This window comes from Lissotriton vulgaris, chromosome 5, assembly GCF_964263255.1.
Source record: "Lissotriton vulgaris chromosome 5, aLisVul1.2, whole genome shotgun sequence".
Lineage (NCBI taxonomy): Eukaryota > Metazoa > Chordata > Amphibia > Caudata > Salamandridae > Lissotriton > Lissotriton vulgaris.
In genome coordinates this window covers 1,129,638,282-1,129,655,467 of record NC_141693.1, presented here as the reverse complement: position 1 = coordinate 1,129,655,467, position 17,186 = coordinate 1,129,638,282, and the positions used below count along the sequence as shown (strand labels likewise).

The following is a 17,186-nucleotide window of genomic DNA, read 5'->3' as shown; positions in this document are numbered from 1 at the left end:
TACAAGATTCAAAGGATCATACACTCCAGGAGTTTTTCAACCAGACAATTCACATGCTCAAAGCAAGCAAAATGCCTGGGTGAAAAGCCACATAGACATGCAGAAAAACAAACGTGAACTTGTCTTGAACCACTGATTTCTGCATGCTATTTCCCATCTCATATTCAGGAGTAAATCCCACATTCTGAAATTTCTGATGTCTACATGAATCATTTAGCCACTTGTAATCATCACCTTTATGGTTACTTTGCCTCATTTACCTGCCACCCTGACTCACTCACAAGCCACTCTTCACTATTCCCTAGTCTTCCTGCCCAAATCACTGATCGCCCTTCGTTATTCTCTTATCAGATTCGTCTGCCAGAATCCCATTCACTTGTTAGCCTGACGTTAAACTTGTGTCTTACTTCTCTGCCTCCATAGGTATGCATTTAGATTTCAAATTAATATCTAACAAAAATTAAACAAGGTCATGCAGAAGCCAAACAGGGATGGACAGTGTTGAGAAATCATTTCCCATTTTGTGTTTCTAGGTTCATCCTCACCTCACAGTTTAGAAGAGGCTTCTTACAAAAACCATTGGTGTAGGACATTGGTTCATGTATCTTTCGTTGGAATAACATTGGCCTTCCTTAAATTTCTTGGATCTAGCTTCCCAATAACTATGCAGATTTTGATTTATGAATTGCAAAGTTCAGAATTCTGGATACAAAAGATGTAGTCCAAAGTATGAGTTTAGAATTCCCAATGAAACTCTTTAATGTCCTAGCTCTGAAGCTAATCTTGAATTCAGAGACACTATGCTGCTGCACTCTCACATGCTGTTGCATTCTTATTTACAGATTAAGTACAGAGAAGGATGGGAGAAATCCAAGGGCAAAGAATTTAAGATGAACCTGGACTCCATGTCTATTCTGGCTGCCAAAGCATCGGGGGATCTTGCAAGTGATGTAGGTTGTATTGTATTCAGACACTCTACATGTGGTTTCTAATCGAACATGTGTTGCCTAGCTCTGGAACTTGAGTTTTTTCGATTAAGCTCTGCGTTTAAACCTACAACCATGCTCACAATTGTTGATGTCTGATGCGTACATTTCATACAGAATTACAAATCGAGATGACATTCTTTTACCATCTGATTTCTTTATATGAATGACTGTTTATAATAACCTTGGTGATAGCCTTTCTTATGTGCTTTCATGAGCAGTATGATTGAATCTGTGCAACCTAGTAATTTTTGGTTTTCTGCATATTTTATACATGGGCGCCTGTTTGTGCAGAGAGCATTTTAACCAATACTTTAATATATACTTATAGTGGCCTTTGTTCTCCATTGTTCGTGATTGCATGACTTTCTTATATATATGAATTCCCTCCATCCAAATAGATGATGTTCCTCCCACTTCTTGCATTTTACCCACCCCAGAGCATATTTTGTCACCCCGAGTATTTATTGGGTTAGTGTGTCCTTCCACGGCTGATGCCACGAAATTATTTTTTTCTGTTTATTTATGCATTTGTGATTTATTACACATGGCATCACTGCCTCGCTCTTTACGCTCCTTTCGCTCCTTCATATCTCTCTCTCTCTCTCTTTCTCACTTTTTCTCTTATTCTCTTTGTATCTTGCACACAGTCTCTATTTTCCTTGTGCTCTCACACTCTTTCCCATCCACCCAGTATCTGTTGCCACCCCCACCACCCCAAACCCAGTCACCCTGTGTTCCTTTCCCATTACTACCCTTTTATTCTTCTCACAACCATTCTCTGACATCAAGTTCTGTTGTGGCCCGGCGGCCCTCTTTTTCTCTCGTCTTCTTGCACCGAGCTCTGCAATAGCACACGCAATGTCCATTTCTCTATCCTCTCTGAGGCCTCTCTTCTGCTGCCCACTGCCGTAAGCCCATTTAAAGTGGCTGTACCATTTGTGGATGTGAGAGACTGTTGGACAGGCCTGGTCTTCACTATCAGATGCCTGCAGCCCACTATCCTCCAATGATGGATTTGCCAGTCCTTGTAAAATTGCACTAGCTCTGGCAAAGTCAAAGGCAGTGGTGAATCATCTTGGAGTTGTACTTTCTATACTTCCAAGATGGCCCTCATGTGGCATGTAGACACGACATTTGGCTACTTGGAAATATAGAAGATAATATTAGCCATCCTGGATCATTATTTTTAATACTTCTAAAATGACTCACATGTCGTGTCTTGATGCAATGTGCAACTATAAAGGTGTGGGAAGTAGTATGGTATTTGACACAACCAACAAGGTAACACCTCTTAACATGAATTAACATGTAATCTTCTTGTTTGATAAAAGAGAATCTTTTAACACAACATCCATTAGATCGATCATATTTAAGAAAAACAATATACAGTTTGTCAATGCCAACTGTGTCAGCCCCAGGAAGATTTCTGATGATATTTGCACCTCCCTGCCTACAGCTCACCCCTCTCAAACATTGTATCATCTTCATTTTTGTGGTGGATTTGTGCTTTGGAAGTTCAGCAACCAGGGATAATTCTTTTTGAAGTCTTGGCATACCTATAATCCTGACTGGCTTGTTCAGAATTTGGAGTGATACATTTGTAGCGACATGGCGTTAAATTTCTAGATGTGGATATGCCCAGCTGTTACAATGTTTGGGCACCAGTGATGTGCTGATATCATCAGAAATCTTACTGGGGATGACACAGTTGACCTTCTAGTTGCTGTTTATTAATGAAGAACAATTGCTATATCAAAGATAATTTGAGACCCTGAAGAAGCTAGTTAGCTGTATATGCTCTGTTTTAATATGAACTATGAATAACAAGAATTTATGCTCTTTAAAGGCAACATGCAGGCTCATATTTTGTGAACCATAGTGACAAATTGTATATCATGTTTTTTTTTCAATATGATCCTCTGGAATTTTTGTTACAACATTCTCTTTTAGAAAACAAGAAGAATAAATGTTAATTCAGGTTAAGAGTTATTTCCTTGTTGGTTGTGTTAAATACCATACTACTCCCCACGCCTTTATAGTTGTGTTATTAAATTTTCAGATCTGAAGGGAAACTAGTCTAATGGGTGGAGTGTGCAGGGCCAGGTGCTCAATGATCCCCAGAATTGACAAGTAATTGCAATGTACAACTATCTTGGAAGCATGTATTCTATACTTCCAAGATGTCCGCCATGTATCATCAAGGGAGATGATGGCCATAGTTAAAGAAAAGAAAATACCATTTGAAGATGGCTAGCATCCACTATTGTTTATGGCAATGTCGGAGCAATTTTTGCAAACAACTAACAATCATTGGCAAAGTGAGAGAGATTGGTTTTGCCAATACTTGTTCTGAAAGGCGGACAACATGGGTGAAAACACTTATGAGCACACTGCGCTGTGGTATAGCCCACTGAGAGAACCTGTTTGATTTTTTTAAATTTAAGTTATCTTCCTCAAAGGAGGTCTTTATTCTTTGAACCTGAAGTTTTTGCTTCATGCCTGAATGTGTTCCTAAGTAGTGGCCTAATATTGTCCCAAATAGTGTCTAAAATGTCAAAAAACTGGCTATAAAGTGTCCTATATTCCCTTATTAGTAATGCAGTCTCTTAAACTTTGGTCGCATAGTTATACCTCGTCCCTGCTTGCCTTTTGTGACCCTCAACATGTTGCCTGGTTTATGTCTTACCCACCCTCCATACCAACCCCAATTAGTGACCACTGTTTCACCATTTGTATGCTTGGCAATTGCGTAGCATCCCCTCTTTATACTATATTTTCACAGCTACAGTCAATGGTCATCCTAATACTTCAGTTATTATGTTGCCTTAAGGCTGTGGTACCCGAAGGGAGTGCATGTGGGTCGGCTAGTTCAGTGTGAGAAAATCATTATCTGGCTGTAAGTCTTCAGCTAAGGCTCTACATGGGCCAGTATCATGTGATGCTTGTCGCAGGTTTTGCAGTGACTCTGTTAGGATTTTTCCATTGGCAGTCAAACTACTGTATGACAATTATTTTCTGGCTATTCCTTAATCATTGGTGTGGTCCAGAGTTTTTGCCTAATATTCATGGGAAATGAATGGAAGTAGTCAGCAAGGTCAAGGTCTAGCGTAGCCACATTCGATTTCTTTAGGTAACTCTATCTGCATAGTCAACTGTAAATTGGAAATGCTTAGAACTAATTTTTATAATTTTGTGTACAGTACTATTATGAACAGAATAATCTTACTAATACTCACAGTTGTGCTTATTCTGTCTTTTTGAATGACCAATAACATTTAAGGTAATCTATTTGTATTTGTTATTTCTTCCCTGAAAGCTAAAATACAGAGAAGCCTATGAAAAATCAAGAGGCAAAGCCATGGCGACGAGTGATTCTCGACTTCTTCACTCACTGCAAGTGGCCAAGATGAGCAGTGAGGTAACCTTTATTCATATTTCCTTTAAGGTTTGGAGCATGACTGTGGAAAGAGGCTTAGGACAAAAGAGAAGCAAAGGTACCTTAACACTGCCCATGACAACATTACTGCCTGTTCAAAATGGCCCTTTCCATGGCTTTTAAATAATGTCATGTTGAGTTCCCACAGGTTCATGGGTGATTCTGATAACTTTTCTAAAGAAACACTACCTAGCTGGCATCCAATATATGCTAAAGCTACAATGGGTTGACCCACACAATGATGGCTCCAACCATGCCTCTCTACTTCCTCACTTCATTATGACCAAACCCTCTTCCTTTGCACTTTCCAGGTCGAGTACAAGAAAGGTTTCAAGGAGAGCAAAACCCATTTCCACCTGCCACTCGATATGATCAACATCAAACATGCCAAGAAAGCGCAGGCCCTGGCTAGCGACCTGGACTACAGGAAGAGGCTGCATGAGTACACCACGCCTACGGAGGACATGAAGGTCAAGTGGGCCAAGAAGGCATCTGGCCTTCAGAGTGAGGTATGAATAGGCCTGGCGGGACCCATGGAAGGCATCTCATATTCTGATTTAGTGTCTGATTATCTGGTAATTTTTGGCATCAGGCACTGGTTATGTATATGATTCTGTAGGATTCTAACAGATGGTATGTAGCTGCTGCTAGGCACCTTATTTGCCACTGTGAGTCTCTTGATGTCATGTGTCTTGTTTCCAAACTCTTCTTTAGAAAAAATGTACTCGATATGTTCCATCACTAACTATTCAGATGCACCTTAACTAGTTACTAAACATAAGTCACCTGTTACCATACATTTTTCACTCGCCACCTTTAGTTCGCCTTTCCTGGGTCATCCTAGTCTATCATTGAGCATCCTACAATATTCACTGGCCAACCTTAATTGTTCATTGATCACTCTGCTTTCATCCATGTCCTCTTGCCTCATTCATTGGTTACTTTGCTTCATTTATTAACAATATTGCTTCATTCACAGGCTCACATGCCACTCTGCCCAGTTCACTGATAAGCATGCCACATTCCATGGTCCATTGGCCTCACATTCATCACGCTGCCGAGATCCGACATATGTGTTTTTAAGTAGTGAAGTAGAATATAACAGAACTTCACAACATGTCCATTCTAAAGTCAAAACATTGGGTGGCAGTCCTAAGAAAACACTCAGTTATATATCTTTTCATGAATATACACACCTTCTGCAGAGACATTAACGTTTTTGTATTCCTATAGCTTATATGCCAAAGAGGACACGCTTGATCACACCCAGAGGGGGCTCAGTTTGTGGTGTATGTACGACTTGTATTATTGCAGGTGTCTAAAATGTCTCACATTTTTTTGTGTTTTTCTTTGAAGCTTAAGTACCGGGCGGATTTGACTTGGATGAAAGGAGTTGGCTGGCTGACCGAAGGAAGCCTCGATGTGCAACAGGCGAAGAAGGCGGGAGATCTTGTCAGTGAGGTAATAGACGCACGTCTCCAAGGCAGTGTATTGTACTGTAGTGTATTGTAATTCGATTTATATAGGGCTTGCTACCGCTGATTGTGTCACTTGTCATTAGAGATGCAAGCTTTTCCTTTTGGCTGAAGTAACTGCTCTCAACAACAAATTGTACCGGAAATTAGAGACCTGTATGACGTAGAGAGCCAATCGTTTCCAGAGACAGAGGGAAGGGTTTATTTCCAGATGTATTTATTTAATAGCAACTATTCTACAGCACCTGCTCACCTTAGAATGAAGCTTCAAGGCACACTGAAAATGTTCAGGCGTCTTCAAGAGCTTTCGGAAGTTGGAGTAACATAGGGCTAGATGTACTACCGTTTTTTGCGGCCGCAAATGGGAAATCGACCCGTTTGTGACTGCAAAAAGGGCCTTGACATGTACAAACGCTATTTAGCGAGTCACGACTTACAAAATAGCATTTGCGACTCTCGCTATTAGGAAGGGGCATCCCTTCCTAATAGCTAGTCACAATGGAATGTACCGCTGTTTTGCGACCGCGTTTACAGCAGCAAAACACTCACAGTTTGCCACCTACTTCATGTAGGTGGCAAGGCACTTGCAAATGGGAAGGGGTCCCTGGGACCACTGCCTGCCCTTAAAAAATGAAACTGAAACGTTTAATTTTTTAAAAAATGCATTCCGTTTTCCTTTAAGGAAAATGGGCTGCAATTAAAAAATAGAAAAACTGCTTTATTAAAAAAGCAGACACAGACATGGTGGTCTGCTGACCCCAGCAGGCCACCATCCCTGTGAGTGCTGGCCATTCCTAATGGGGTCACATAGCACCTGCCTCATGAATATCAATGATGCAGGCAAATTGTGACCCCATTAGGAATTGCTAATAGTGTCTGAGACACTGTTGTGAACTACAGTTTGCGAGTCGCAAAGCAATGCAATTTGTGAGTCCCAAAATGTAAGGGTTGTACATCTGGCCCATAATGACTTACAAAATGTCTTCCGGAAGAGAGTTCCAGAGATCGGAATCAAGTAACAAAAGAGAATAGACACTGGACTGCAGACCTGGGGGAGATTTAAAAAAAATACACACAACGCAGCGCAGCACCCAAAGAGGCTGTGTTGCGTTATGTGAGAGAGAGGTAGCAGGATAGCGCCATATCTTCAGAGATATGGCTGTCTCCCCCCTCTCCCTAGTGCCGGTGCTGATTTCAACTGCCGTGCGTTATGCTCGCACCTTAGCGCTATAGCGTTAGAATGCGAGCCTTTGTCTAACATAGGTTTTGTACAGGTAAGTTATCCTTCTTGTACAAAATACCATGCCCATACATGTTTTAAAGCTCTTCCCACTTTTCATGTGTGCTGCACAGTGCAACACCCATGCAAAGTCGGAAAAGAAAGGAGAAATAAAAGCATTTCTCCTGTTAGTGCCTCCTTTAAAGTGGTGTTAAATTTTGGCGCTAAACCCTGTCTATAAATGTTTGGCGTCAAAAGGCATGGGTGGTTGCATGGGAATGCCCATGTACCACCCATGTAATGCCCCCTTGGTGCTAAGTAATGCAAAGCAGTGCTTTGCACTGCTTTGCACTACTTGTAGGGTACTTTCCAGCGCAAGACAAGTTTTGCACTGCAAAGTAAATTTTACCAAAAACATTTTGTGCTGGTTAGCATCACTTTTGTGACGCTATTCAGCACAAAATGTTTGATAATCCACCCCCTAGAGTGACAAGTGTTCAAGAGAAGGTGAGCGGTAGGCGTTAAGGCACGGTGTAAGATGCCATTTTATCTTGAGGTAAAACTGTTCTTTCAGTGGAAGCATTTAAGTACAAAGCATGAAAGCTTAAATTGTGAGTGTCCTTGGAGTGGGGAGGGGGTTGCAACTCTTGGTGCTCTCAAATTGAAGCTCCTCCCCATAGTTACTGTTTGCAAGGCTCTTCCCCGAGTCCTTTGGTGCTGTCATCTTCTTGTCCCCGCTGTCTTTGGATCCAAAGGCCTGGGTGACACTGTCAGCTCGTCCACAAACTCGTACTGTCAAGGGGCGCACAGACAAACACAGGAGTTTCTAGGGCTAGCCTAACTGATTACAATCACAATTACTAGCGACCTCAACATGAGTCTGCTGCCCTGCGTGCTAGACAAAAACACTTGTCAGTGATCTCTGCGAGATTGCTAATCCGAAGTCTATAGACAAAGTTACTATGAAGAGATTCTAACCAATCACTGATTTCCTTTATGGTGACATCAGTAGGTGCTCTCAGTATAGTCCAAGGGCACTCTGCTAGGTGGAGGCTGCACAAACTGTTACAGTAATAATTCCAATTCCAGATGGATGTGGATGTCAGATTCTTCGATGTTTGGCTTATTGCCAAGGACAGATCTGGGATCAAATCTGAAAAGAGAAGCAGACAAACCAACTGGGGGGGATATTCACAAGGACTCAACTCCGATTTATCCCCACTCTAACGCAACAAATGTGGAGATAGAATTAACACCCCATTCACAAGCTGGTGCAAAATGCAGACATCGCCAGTATTCCTGCGATAACTGCCCCAAAAGTATCTCCAAGGTGGATACCACCAACTAAACCTAATGAGATGCAGAGTAGGCATACCCGTGCAAAAACACAAGAAAAACCCACAACACCCCTTTCACTATGAAATGCAAGATCTGCGATGCAAACCACAACCACGCGATAAGCTGCGGTAGCAGCAGGTATTTAACACCTGTCACCTGCAGATATAAAGCCGGTCGACTACCTGCAGTAGCTAACAGAGCCCCGCACACAGCCACACCAGAAGAACAAACGACATCATGGAGCTACTCATCATGCAGCTCGGAGCCCCAACAGGGCCACAACACTGACCGCCACTACCCCCAGGACCCGGACCCGCCCCCCAGACCACTACAGAGGCAGCGCAGAGTAAGACTGCAAACCTACCGAAAATGCACCAGTCTCACAGACGCCTGAGGAAGTCATTGCTCACTACAGGTTCAAAAGGACAACTATCATCCGCATCATGGCCCACATCGCCGAGAGGTTGACAGTCCCAACACAGCAGAGAACCAACATCCCTCCGCAGACAAAGCTGCTGGCTGTGCTGCACCTGTTGGTCTCTGGTACCTTCCAACCAACAACTGCCAGAGTCGGAGGGGTCTCACAGCCATCCCAATCAAAGTTCATCACACCTGTCCTGGATGCCATCCTCAGCTTCATACCCCAGTACCTTCACTTCCCCCACACTGCGCAGGAACAGCAGGAGACCAAGCAAGGCCCCTACGCCATAGTCAGATTTCCGGCAGTGTTGGGGGCAATAGACTGCACACATGTCCCACTTGTGCTCCCTGCGGATATAGCACACCACTACCGTAACAGGAAGCACAACCATTCCATCAATATGCAGGCAATTGTGGACCACCAGGGACTCTTCACCAATGTCGTCGCAAACTACCCAGGCAATGTGCACGATTCCTACATCTTCCAACAGTCCATTATCAACCAGAGCTTCCAGGATGGCACATATGGAACTAGAATGCTCATTGAAAAGTGCCAAATCAACCCACCACGCACCTCACACCTCAAAGGCACCATCACACAACTCACAATTGTGGGAATGCACATGTGACCAAACCACATACAACATGCCAAACAACATACCCACCCACCAGACACGACAACACCACTCCATCGTGAACCTAGCCTACCCCTGCACACAATACAGCCATATCATGGCACCACAGCCACACAACAGCTGAACGTGTGTAGATGGGGAATGCAGCTATGTGAGTAGGATGCAAGAGACCCATGAATGGCAATGTACACAACGGCAAGTGAGATGTGGATGTGCAGGACAGACATGGAGAGGCAAACCACAGTCATGTCCATGCAGACCACAACTGCTGGTGACTGGAGAGTAGCGAACACTGGATGCAACCATGTCACACCATGCCAGAGCGCAGATAGCGGAAATGTCGCTCGCTCCCCCCCTGTGTGCGTGAGCATAGTGGCAGGAACCTGAATACCCAGGCCTGCGCAGGGGTGTGAACAAAAACCCTGGGACGCAGAGCGAGGTTCTCTCCTAGAAAGGCCAACATCACTGACAGAGCTGCACCTCGCAGTCCACCACGAGGCTGATGCTGTCAGCAGTGGGCCTGTGACCCTGGGTGCGTGCTGCAGCCCAGGACGCTGATACCCAGACCAGGCCTGCCCGCACCAGCGCCTTAAGGGCGCACCGCTCACCTGCAGACACCGTCGTGTGCCGAAGCATGCTCCACGCCCTAGTCCCGCATGCTCTGCAGCCTCCACAGACCATTGCAGGCCTCCACGACGCTGGCCCACATTACTCCTTTCTCATTGTCATAATCCACTGGCGTCCCCTTCATCACAGTGGGCCCCACATGTGGAACTGTGTCCTGGGTCCTGAATGGCAGTGACCCCAAATCCGTGGCAGTGGCCACAGCGCCAGACTCCCTTCGATCAGTGAGGCATGATTCCATATGCCAGGCCGGCGACACTTGGTGCCACTAACCCTGTTCAGTGCAAGCTGGCAACATGTGGTGCCACTAACCCTGTTCAACGCAAGCCAGTGACACATGGTGCAATTAACCCTGTTCAACGCAAGTAGGCGCCATGTGGTGCCACTAACCCTGTTCAACGCAAGCTGGCGACACCTGTGCCACTAACCCTGTGCGCTATGAGTGACCATCAGCCTCCGGCGGAACATCGTTGGTGTTTGAGCCTGTGGCATGGGGTTTGTCATCAGCAGAGGGCAGGTACGGACTTGGTGTTTGGCATGAGTCTGGGGCATTCATATCCTACATGTTGCAGGACACAGCTGGCATGGGCCCTCTGCATCATGCCCTGAGGGTCAACCTTCCACTGTACACCGACTCACTCCGCGTCATGCTCCTTCAACTTCGACGAGAACCTGCTCTATACTCGTGACCCTACCCCAGTCTCCCGCAGGTCAGCGTCCCGTGGCGGTTGGCCCGTGTCGGCCGCTGTGCATCCGGACCCACTATCGCTGTGCGACTCAAGTCATCGCCCCTTGTTGTCCTGCAATTGCTTGTCTGAGTGCCGGATCACTGTTGGAGTTGGAGTTGTTGCCAGCACCAGCTACTCACTGAGGGCTGGTTTACACTCACCTCTCACACAGCCAGCCCAGGCGTCACTGGATTAGTGGGCCTGCCATCACATCCTGCCGAACCATGTATTGACTCTTTTCTCCCTGCACTGTCACAGGTGATCAAGGATATGAGCTCTGCCCTTGGATGATTACACCCCTCTAAGATCCGAACACACACACCCAGAGGCAGTAACATGTTTCCCACATACGCACCAGGGGCATCGTTGAACGCACATTTGGCATGTTGAAGTCATGTTTCAGGTGCCTGGATAGCACGGGTGGAAAGCTCCTGTACAGCCCGGAGATCGTGTGCAAGATCATCGTTGCATGTTGTGTCTTGCACATCATCTCTGTACGCACCAATGCCCCATGGATCCCAGTTCCAGAAGTCCCGAAAGATGATGGGGACGATGGGGCAAGTGGCTCACATCCCGCTGCGGCAGGAATGGCCCACAGGAACACCATCATTGACAATTACTTCTCATGAGCGCGTGACATTGTAGCCGTCCCTGGCAATCATGGGCCAGTACAAAATGTCTATTAATACAGCATGTGTGAACAAAACATATTTGCAGTTTACAGGTTGTACTAGTACATTGTGATGCAATGGTTACCAGCTGGGCCAGATGTGATTTGCCATGTGGTGCAGATGTGCTGCACCAGTTGTGGCCTGTGTTCTGTTGTGGAGGTGTTGCTGTTTGTACCGGGATGTTGTCAACGTCGAGGTGCACTCATACATATGTGTGTATTCTGCATGGTTGGTGATTCCCTCCTGCGGCTCTGATTTGTCTACCACTGGTCCTTTTCATGCAGTGTACCTGTCAGTTCAGTGCTTCGATTGTGCTGAGATGTTGCAGACTTGGGTAACTTGTGCTCTTTGTCGGGTTGTGACACTTGGGCATGGTTTATCCAGAGATGTGTCGTTGACGTCAAGGGTTGTTTGTGCCAGTGGTTGTGTCCGAGTGTGACCTGCTTCATTCCGGTTGTGGTCCGCACTCAGCCACCACAGTGTTGTGCCGTGTACATTGTCATGGTGATTGGACAGCAGCCATGCTACTCGTCATGTGGCTGACATATTTGCCTGTTTGCTGTGTCTCGCACATGTGCATGTGTTGGTTGTATGCTTGTTGTTGTGTTGTGTGGGTACCCCTTTGGGCACATGGTGTACGTGGGACTACTTGGTGTTTGTGTGTGTGCTGAGGTGTTCCCGTGAGATCAGTGACATGATCCTGAGTCATTGTGGATGTGCAATGTGCACTGCTTAGTTGTGTATGTGTGCCATTGGGCCCGTCTTTCCACGTCCAGCCACTCCCTGGTCGGTGCGCACCGTGTTGATGTGGTGTCGGGTCATGTTAGACAGTGTCCGGTTTCCCGAATCTTGTCTCCGTCTCCCTCATGGTGACTGTGGCCACCATCTTCTCCATGTCATTCGGCTCCTGGTGTTCTGCTGGCCCCCCTCCTCCGGGGTGCATTGCTGCTCCCATGTTGGCAGCGGGTTTCTAATTGGTTTTGCAATTCACATCAGTCCAGGGCCTCTTGTGCTCTTCCATTGGTCTCCACTGCCATGCGACGGCATTCAGATGGTCCGAGGTGGTGTGCCATCTCTGCCTCTTTGTTGCCAATTAAACAAAAAACAATGGTTCTGTCGGGTTTACCGGCTATTTCTTATGAGTATGCTTAATGTCAAATATATTATTCTGTATTCTTTAAAATCTGTATCTCAGCTGTCTAAACATATGGAACATATAGCAAATAGTAACACATGTGACTCAAATTGCTGTCTACTTTCTTGTTTTATATAAATTAAATCATTCATATATATTTTCACGTTTGTAAACAAGGCTATCAACACGAGGTGAGATTTGCAGGTAATAGGTGTTCAAGTGACATTTGTGCTCAGTGCTGGTGTTTTAGTGCGCAATATGTACAGTGTGGTTAAAATATGTACATGGGGAGGAGTAGGCCAGAAAATTAGGGAAACACAATGACTCTCCTGTATATTAGTTATTCCTTTGTACGCAGAGCCTTGGTCAATCTGGACCATGCGAGGTCGTTGACGTTTCAACCCAAACTATGCTCTATTAGGTAGTCAAGGGGGGTCTTCATCAGGACAGAACGGGGATAAGGGAGTAAAAGCCTATAAATGAAGAAAGTGCAGATTAGGCATGTTGCATTTCTGGGTCTGAAGGAGATACGAATGTGAAGAGAGGGTGATGAAACTCACCCACAAAAAACCAGAGTGAACCATGGTTAAACATTCATCTTGTAGCGCCTGGTGGTAGAATGAGAAATGATGGGTACAGGCGATGTAAGTCTAGAAGATAAAGGTGGTGTATAATTCAAACCCCCTTACGTGCGTATAAACCCTGCTTATAAACGTCAGGCTGACTTAAGTCTATCAGTACGGGAAGCCTGTGTGCGCATGGACCCAGCTAATAATTATGGCATGAAGGCGCACGGTTCCACTTGCAAACTCCTTGGAGGACGCTCGCTTTAAGTTGTGGGACCAGGTGTTATGGCAGAACACGAATTGAAAACTACCGGATTTGAAGTTACCGGCATGTCAAACACTGGAATTTCAGTTAATAGATGTGAAATTACAATTGTGACCGCTTAAAAGAACCCAGACCCTGCTAATAACTGTAGGGCAATGTGTAGAGTCAAGAATATAATTTATGCGAACTGTAGCTAGATTTGCCGGCGTGTCAAAGCATCAATGCTGGGGGAAGAGTTCAAAGTTATCCGGGCGTTAGGACACACACCAGAGTTAGAATTGCCGGCGAGTCAAATGTGTCAATGCGGGATGAATAGTTAAAAGTTGTCCATACCCAGGTTCTGTGGGACAAAGGGTTGCTCCATTATTGTGTAACTATCTTTGTTGCCAATGTCACGTCGGGGTGATGTACCGTTGGTGGTGGTGTTCTGGCTCATCCATGCCGGTACTCGGATTTTCCTGCCGACTGTGATCTGTCTTCCTCTTCCTGTTCTCATTGGCCATCCATGGGCCCTATATTCCTGGGTGTTCCTCCATGGGGATTGTGGGGTTCATGTTGTCCTCTTTAGTGGGTCAGGGTGCATCCGTGGGCCTCCGCAGTTGGTGTTGTGTTTTCAGTGGCATTTTCCGTCTGCTGTTCTTGGGCTATTTCAAGCATTACGCGTGGGTATTGCTGGCCTCGCACTGGTTGTCACTGTTTTCTTATCGGAATTGGGCACATTGCGTGTTTTTCCGCTTTGTGGTTTGTGTTTTAATCTCCGTTGAGGTGGTTGTCTCGCGGACATTGGCCGCGGTTTCGGCAGACTATTGCATGCTACCGCCTTGTTGTGAATTCCACGTTAACACATGGTTATTTTCCCGCGATCTGCTGCGATGTGTAAAGGTGTGTTCGCTTTTTTTAGTGATTTTTAGCACCAGTTCTTGTGAATATACCCTCTGGTGTGCTGTGTGATCTTGAGCAGTTGTCTATCTGTTTGTGCAACAGCTGAGGCCTATGTGTTTTAACAGTGCATATGAGACACAATGTGGATGTGGCAATGTGTTCACTCATGTTTTGGTTAATGCAACATCTCTTGCCCACACCATTAACGGGCTAACCCCCCAATGACTTTGTAGGCATTGAAGTTTTACGAAACCAGCAACTTTTCAAAGGCCTTTAAAAAAGAATAGTATTGAAACAAAAGCATTAAAGTACCTGTAGTGTTTGGGCACACTCTGAACAATCCTATGTATCTATCATTGGGGGAGACGGGCTCCTTTAGGGAAGAACTTCCCTTTAGCCTCAGGTGATAGCTCCTACACTTAAAGGCTATTCCTACACTGTGTTTTTGGTGCTTTTATGTTTCTATGGATCTAATATCAGTAGATAACTTTTGAAATGAAAAATACTCTGCAAATTAGGCCTTAAACATTTTGTTTAGCAGTATCTGTTTTACCCATGACTTATATTGGTTAGGTGCAAGGGTGGTGCTGAAGCAACAAAGGGGCCTCTTGCCACTCTAGGGCCTGGGGGTGCAATCAGAGGGGACACATGTTGTGCCACCTGTATTTATGCACCGAGTTCCTGCAAGGTTTGGCACAAGGTGCATGCAGCACCATGCAGGAACTTGCAGATGGCGCTGTCACTGCTGCGGTCCTCATGTAAGACTCTTCAATGAGCCTTACAGACTTCCAGCATTGAAGCGCAGCCGTGCCAGTGCCCGCCACGGTTTACAATCCTAATACGGTGGGAGCGGCTTTGGCGTTACTCTTACGGGGCTCTGGCGTGGCGGCCCATAGGAAGACGCCAAAGTCGTAATAAGACCCTATGTCTCTGCCAGAGAAGGGGCCATAGAAGGTAAGTAACTTGTCCTACAGCCTTCAGCAACGAAATATAATGCTTCATGAAACCCTCTTTATGATGACCAGATGTGGTGGTTAAGCCGATTCACACATTAAAATTGCTGCAGTATTTGCTTGTCTTCAATGTGTAACTTAGGTATTAAAATGTCACGAAATGATTTAACCAGTACGTTTGCTGCTTTAGCTGCTCTATGTTAACGTTGTCATCGAGACTGATTGAACTGGTTGATATTTTAAGGGCCTAATATCATTTTACAGTTTATTTCATATCTGTGATACAGGTAAAAAGTCCGTCTTGCTAGATCACTTCATAGCCACCTCTGATACTGAGGGTGGGAGCCTGTATTATATTTGTTGTCGTCTTCTGCTGAGAGTGCTAGGCCTGCAGACCGAGCCTTGCAAAAGCGTGCATCCTGGGCAGCTCACTCGGGTGCTAGAACAGCAGTTCTCAGCTCCGAGAGGCATTGCAGTTGAGACAGAGTGCTGTTGAAGCTAAATAAAGTCACGCAAATCGTTGCAATGATGTCTTGTGGCCACTGGTGCAAATGTGATTGCTTTGCAAAATGCGTCCAAAACACAAAAGTAATTGTCACATGTCGCTTTCTTTCCCCCCTCAGAAAAAGTACAGACAGAAGGCGGACGCTCTGCGGTTCACCAGCGTGGCAGACAGCCCTCAGATCAAACACGCCAAGAAGAGCCAGGAGCTGCAGAGCGACGTGAGTGCCCCCTCCCGGCCGCCCCGCCCTCCCCCCGCCGCCGCCCGGTCCCCGGTTCTTCCCCCCTCTCTCCCTTCTCCCAAGGCCCCTTTATAATTAACTTGGCGAGCGGCGGGGACAGGTGCAGCGGATGCGAAGACAAGCGATCCCCTTGGAAATGAGCAGTGTCTTTAAATAGACGCCGGGCCTACTTGTAAGATTTACCGTCCTTTTAACTAGCGCCCTTAAAACCGGAGGTCTGCAACCTCCCTAATGGGAGACATAGTTATGCAGAGCAGGACCGGTTCAAAAGACGAAATTGGCTCCTTTAGCGCTTTTGTATTATGCATGAAACACTCCTGTTTCTTCATTTGGCTCCTGCACGCTGCTGCCTTTTCTTCTGCTGCTGACATCAAGGCCTGTACCTGTTTCCATTGTGTCCTGCAAGATGGGCGCTTAATCAGGGACCGGCGCGTTGGTGCTGACTTTGAAAGGCAGCGCCATGCAGAAAAGGAGCTTATAGACAAACTCTTTCTGCCAAAGTCTGATTCTGCGACCACTGCCTTCAGTGAAGGCCTGCAGGGGCGGGCTTCCTGTGCTGTGGACTGCCATGAATAGATTGCCCAATTGTTTATTAGCTTCTGCTCGCCCAGGAGCTTGCCAAACCTCATTCAGTTGTGATGGTTAATGACGGTTAATGATTTTTGAGACATGCCTACCTGTTATTGACTGGAACTGAACTGCTCTGCGTGATACGAGTGTTAGAGGTTCGAGGCTGATACCCCATTATCTCAGCTCCCACAGTAGCTTAATTCAGATATTATAAGGCAGAGGTATTAATTTATGAGGGTGGGGGCAGAGACCAAATACTTTGATGCAGTCCATGGCAGCGCGTCCACGACAGTTTGGTAATGGGATATACCACATATTCCTCAAGGGGTGTCGCCTGGCACACCTTTGGATAGAGGTTTATTCTGTGTACAGCACGCATATGCACATACAGGGGTTTCTTGGCACACAGCTGCAACGGACAACAGAAAAGGAAAAAAGCACAAACTGACTACCTGGAGAGGATGATGGAGAAAAGTCGGGCATGAGGACTTTCACAAAATACTTTTTATTGGAGGCGGCCCGTATGGAGAGTGACAC

At 45.8% G+C, this 17,186-nt stretch overlaps 1 protein-coding gene across 2 annotated transcripts in view; it reads left to right on the top strand.

The window, feature by feature from the left end:
• The window catches only part of NRAP (nebulin related anchoring protein), a 360,104-nt gene that overhangs the window by 184,388 nt on the left and 158,530 nt on the right, over window positions 1-17,186 (top strand). For both annotated transcript variants that reach the window (XM_086922847.1, XM_086922846.1), the window contains 5 exons: window positions 843-950; window positions 4,306-4,407; window positions 4,737-4,934; window positions 5,782-5,886; window positions 15,960-16,058. In XM_086922847.1, coding sequence (XP_086778973.1) covers window positions 843-950; window positions 4,306-4,407; window positions 4,737-4,934; window positions 5,782-5,886; window positions 15,960-16,058 — 612 coding nt within the window. The remainder of the gene's footprint in view (window positions 1-842; window positions 951-4,305; window positions 4,408-4,736; window positions 4,935-5,781; window positions 5,887-15,959; window positions 16,059-17,186) is intronic.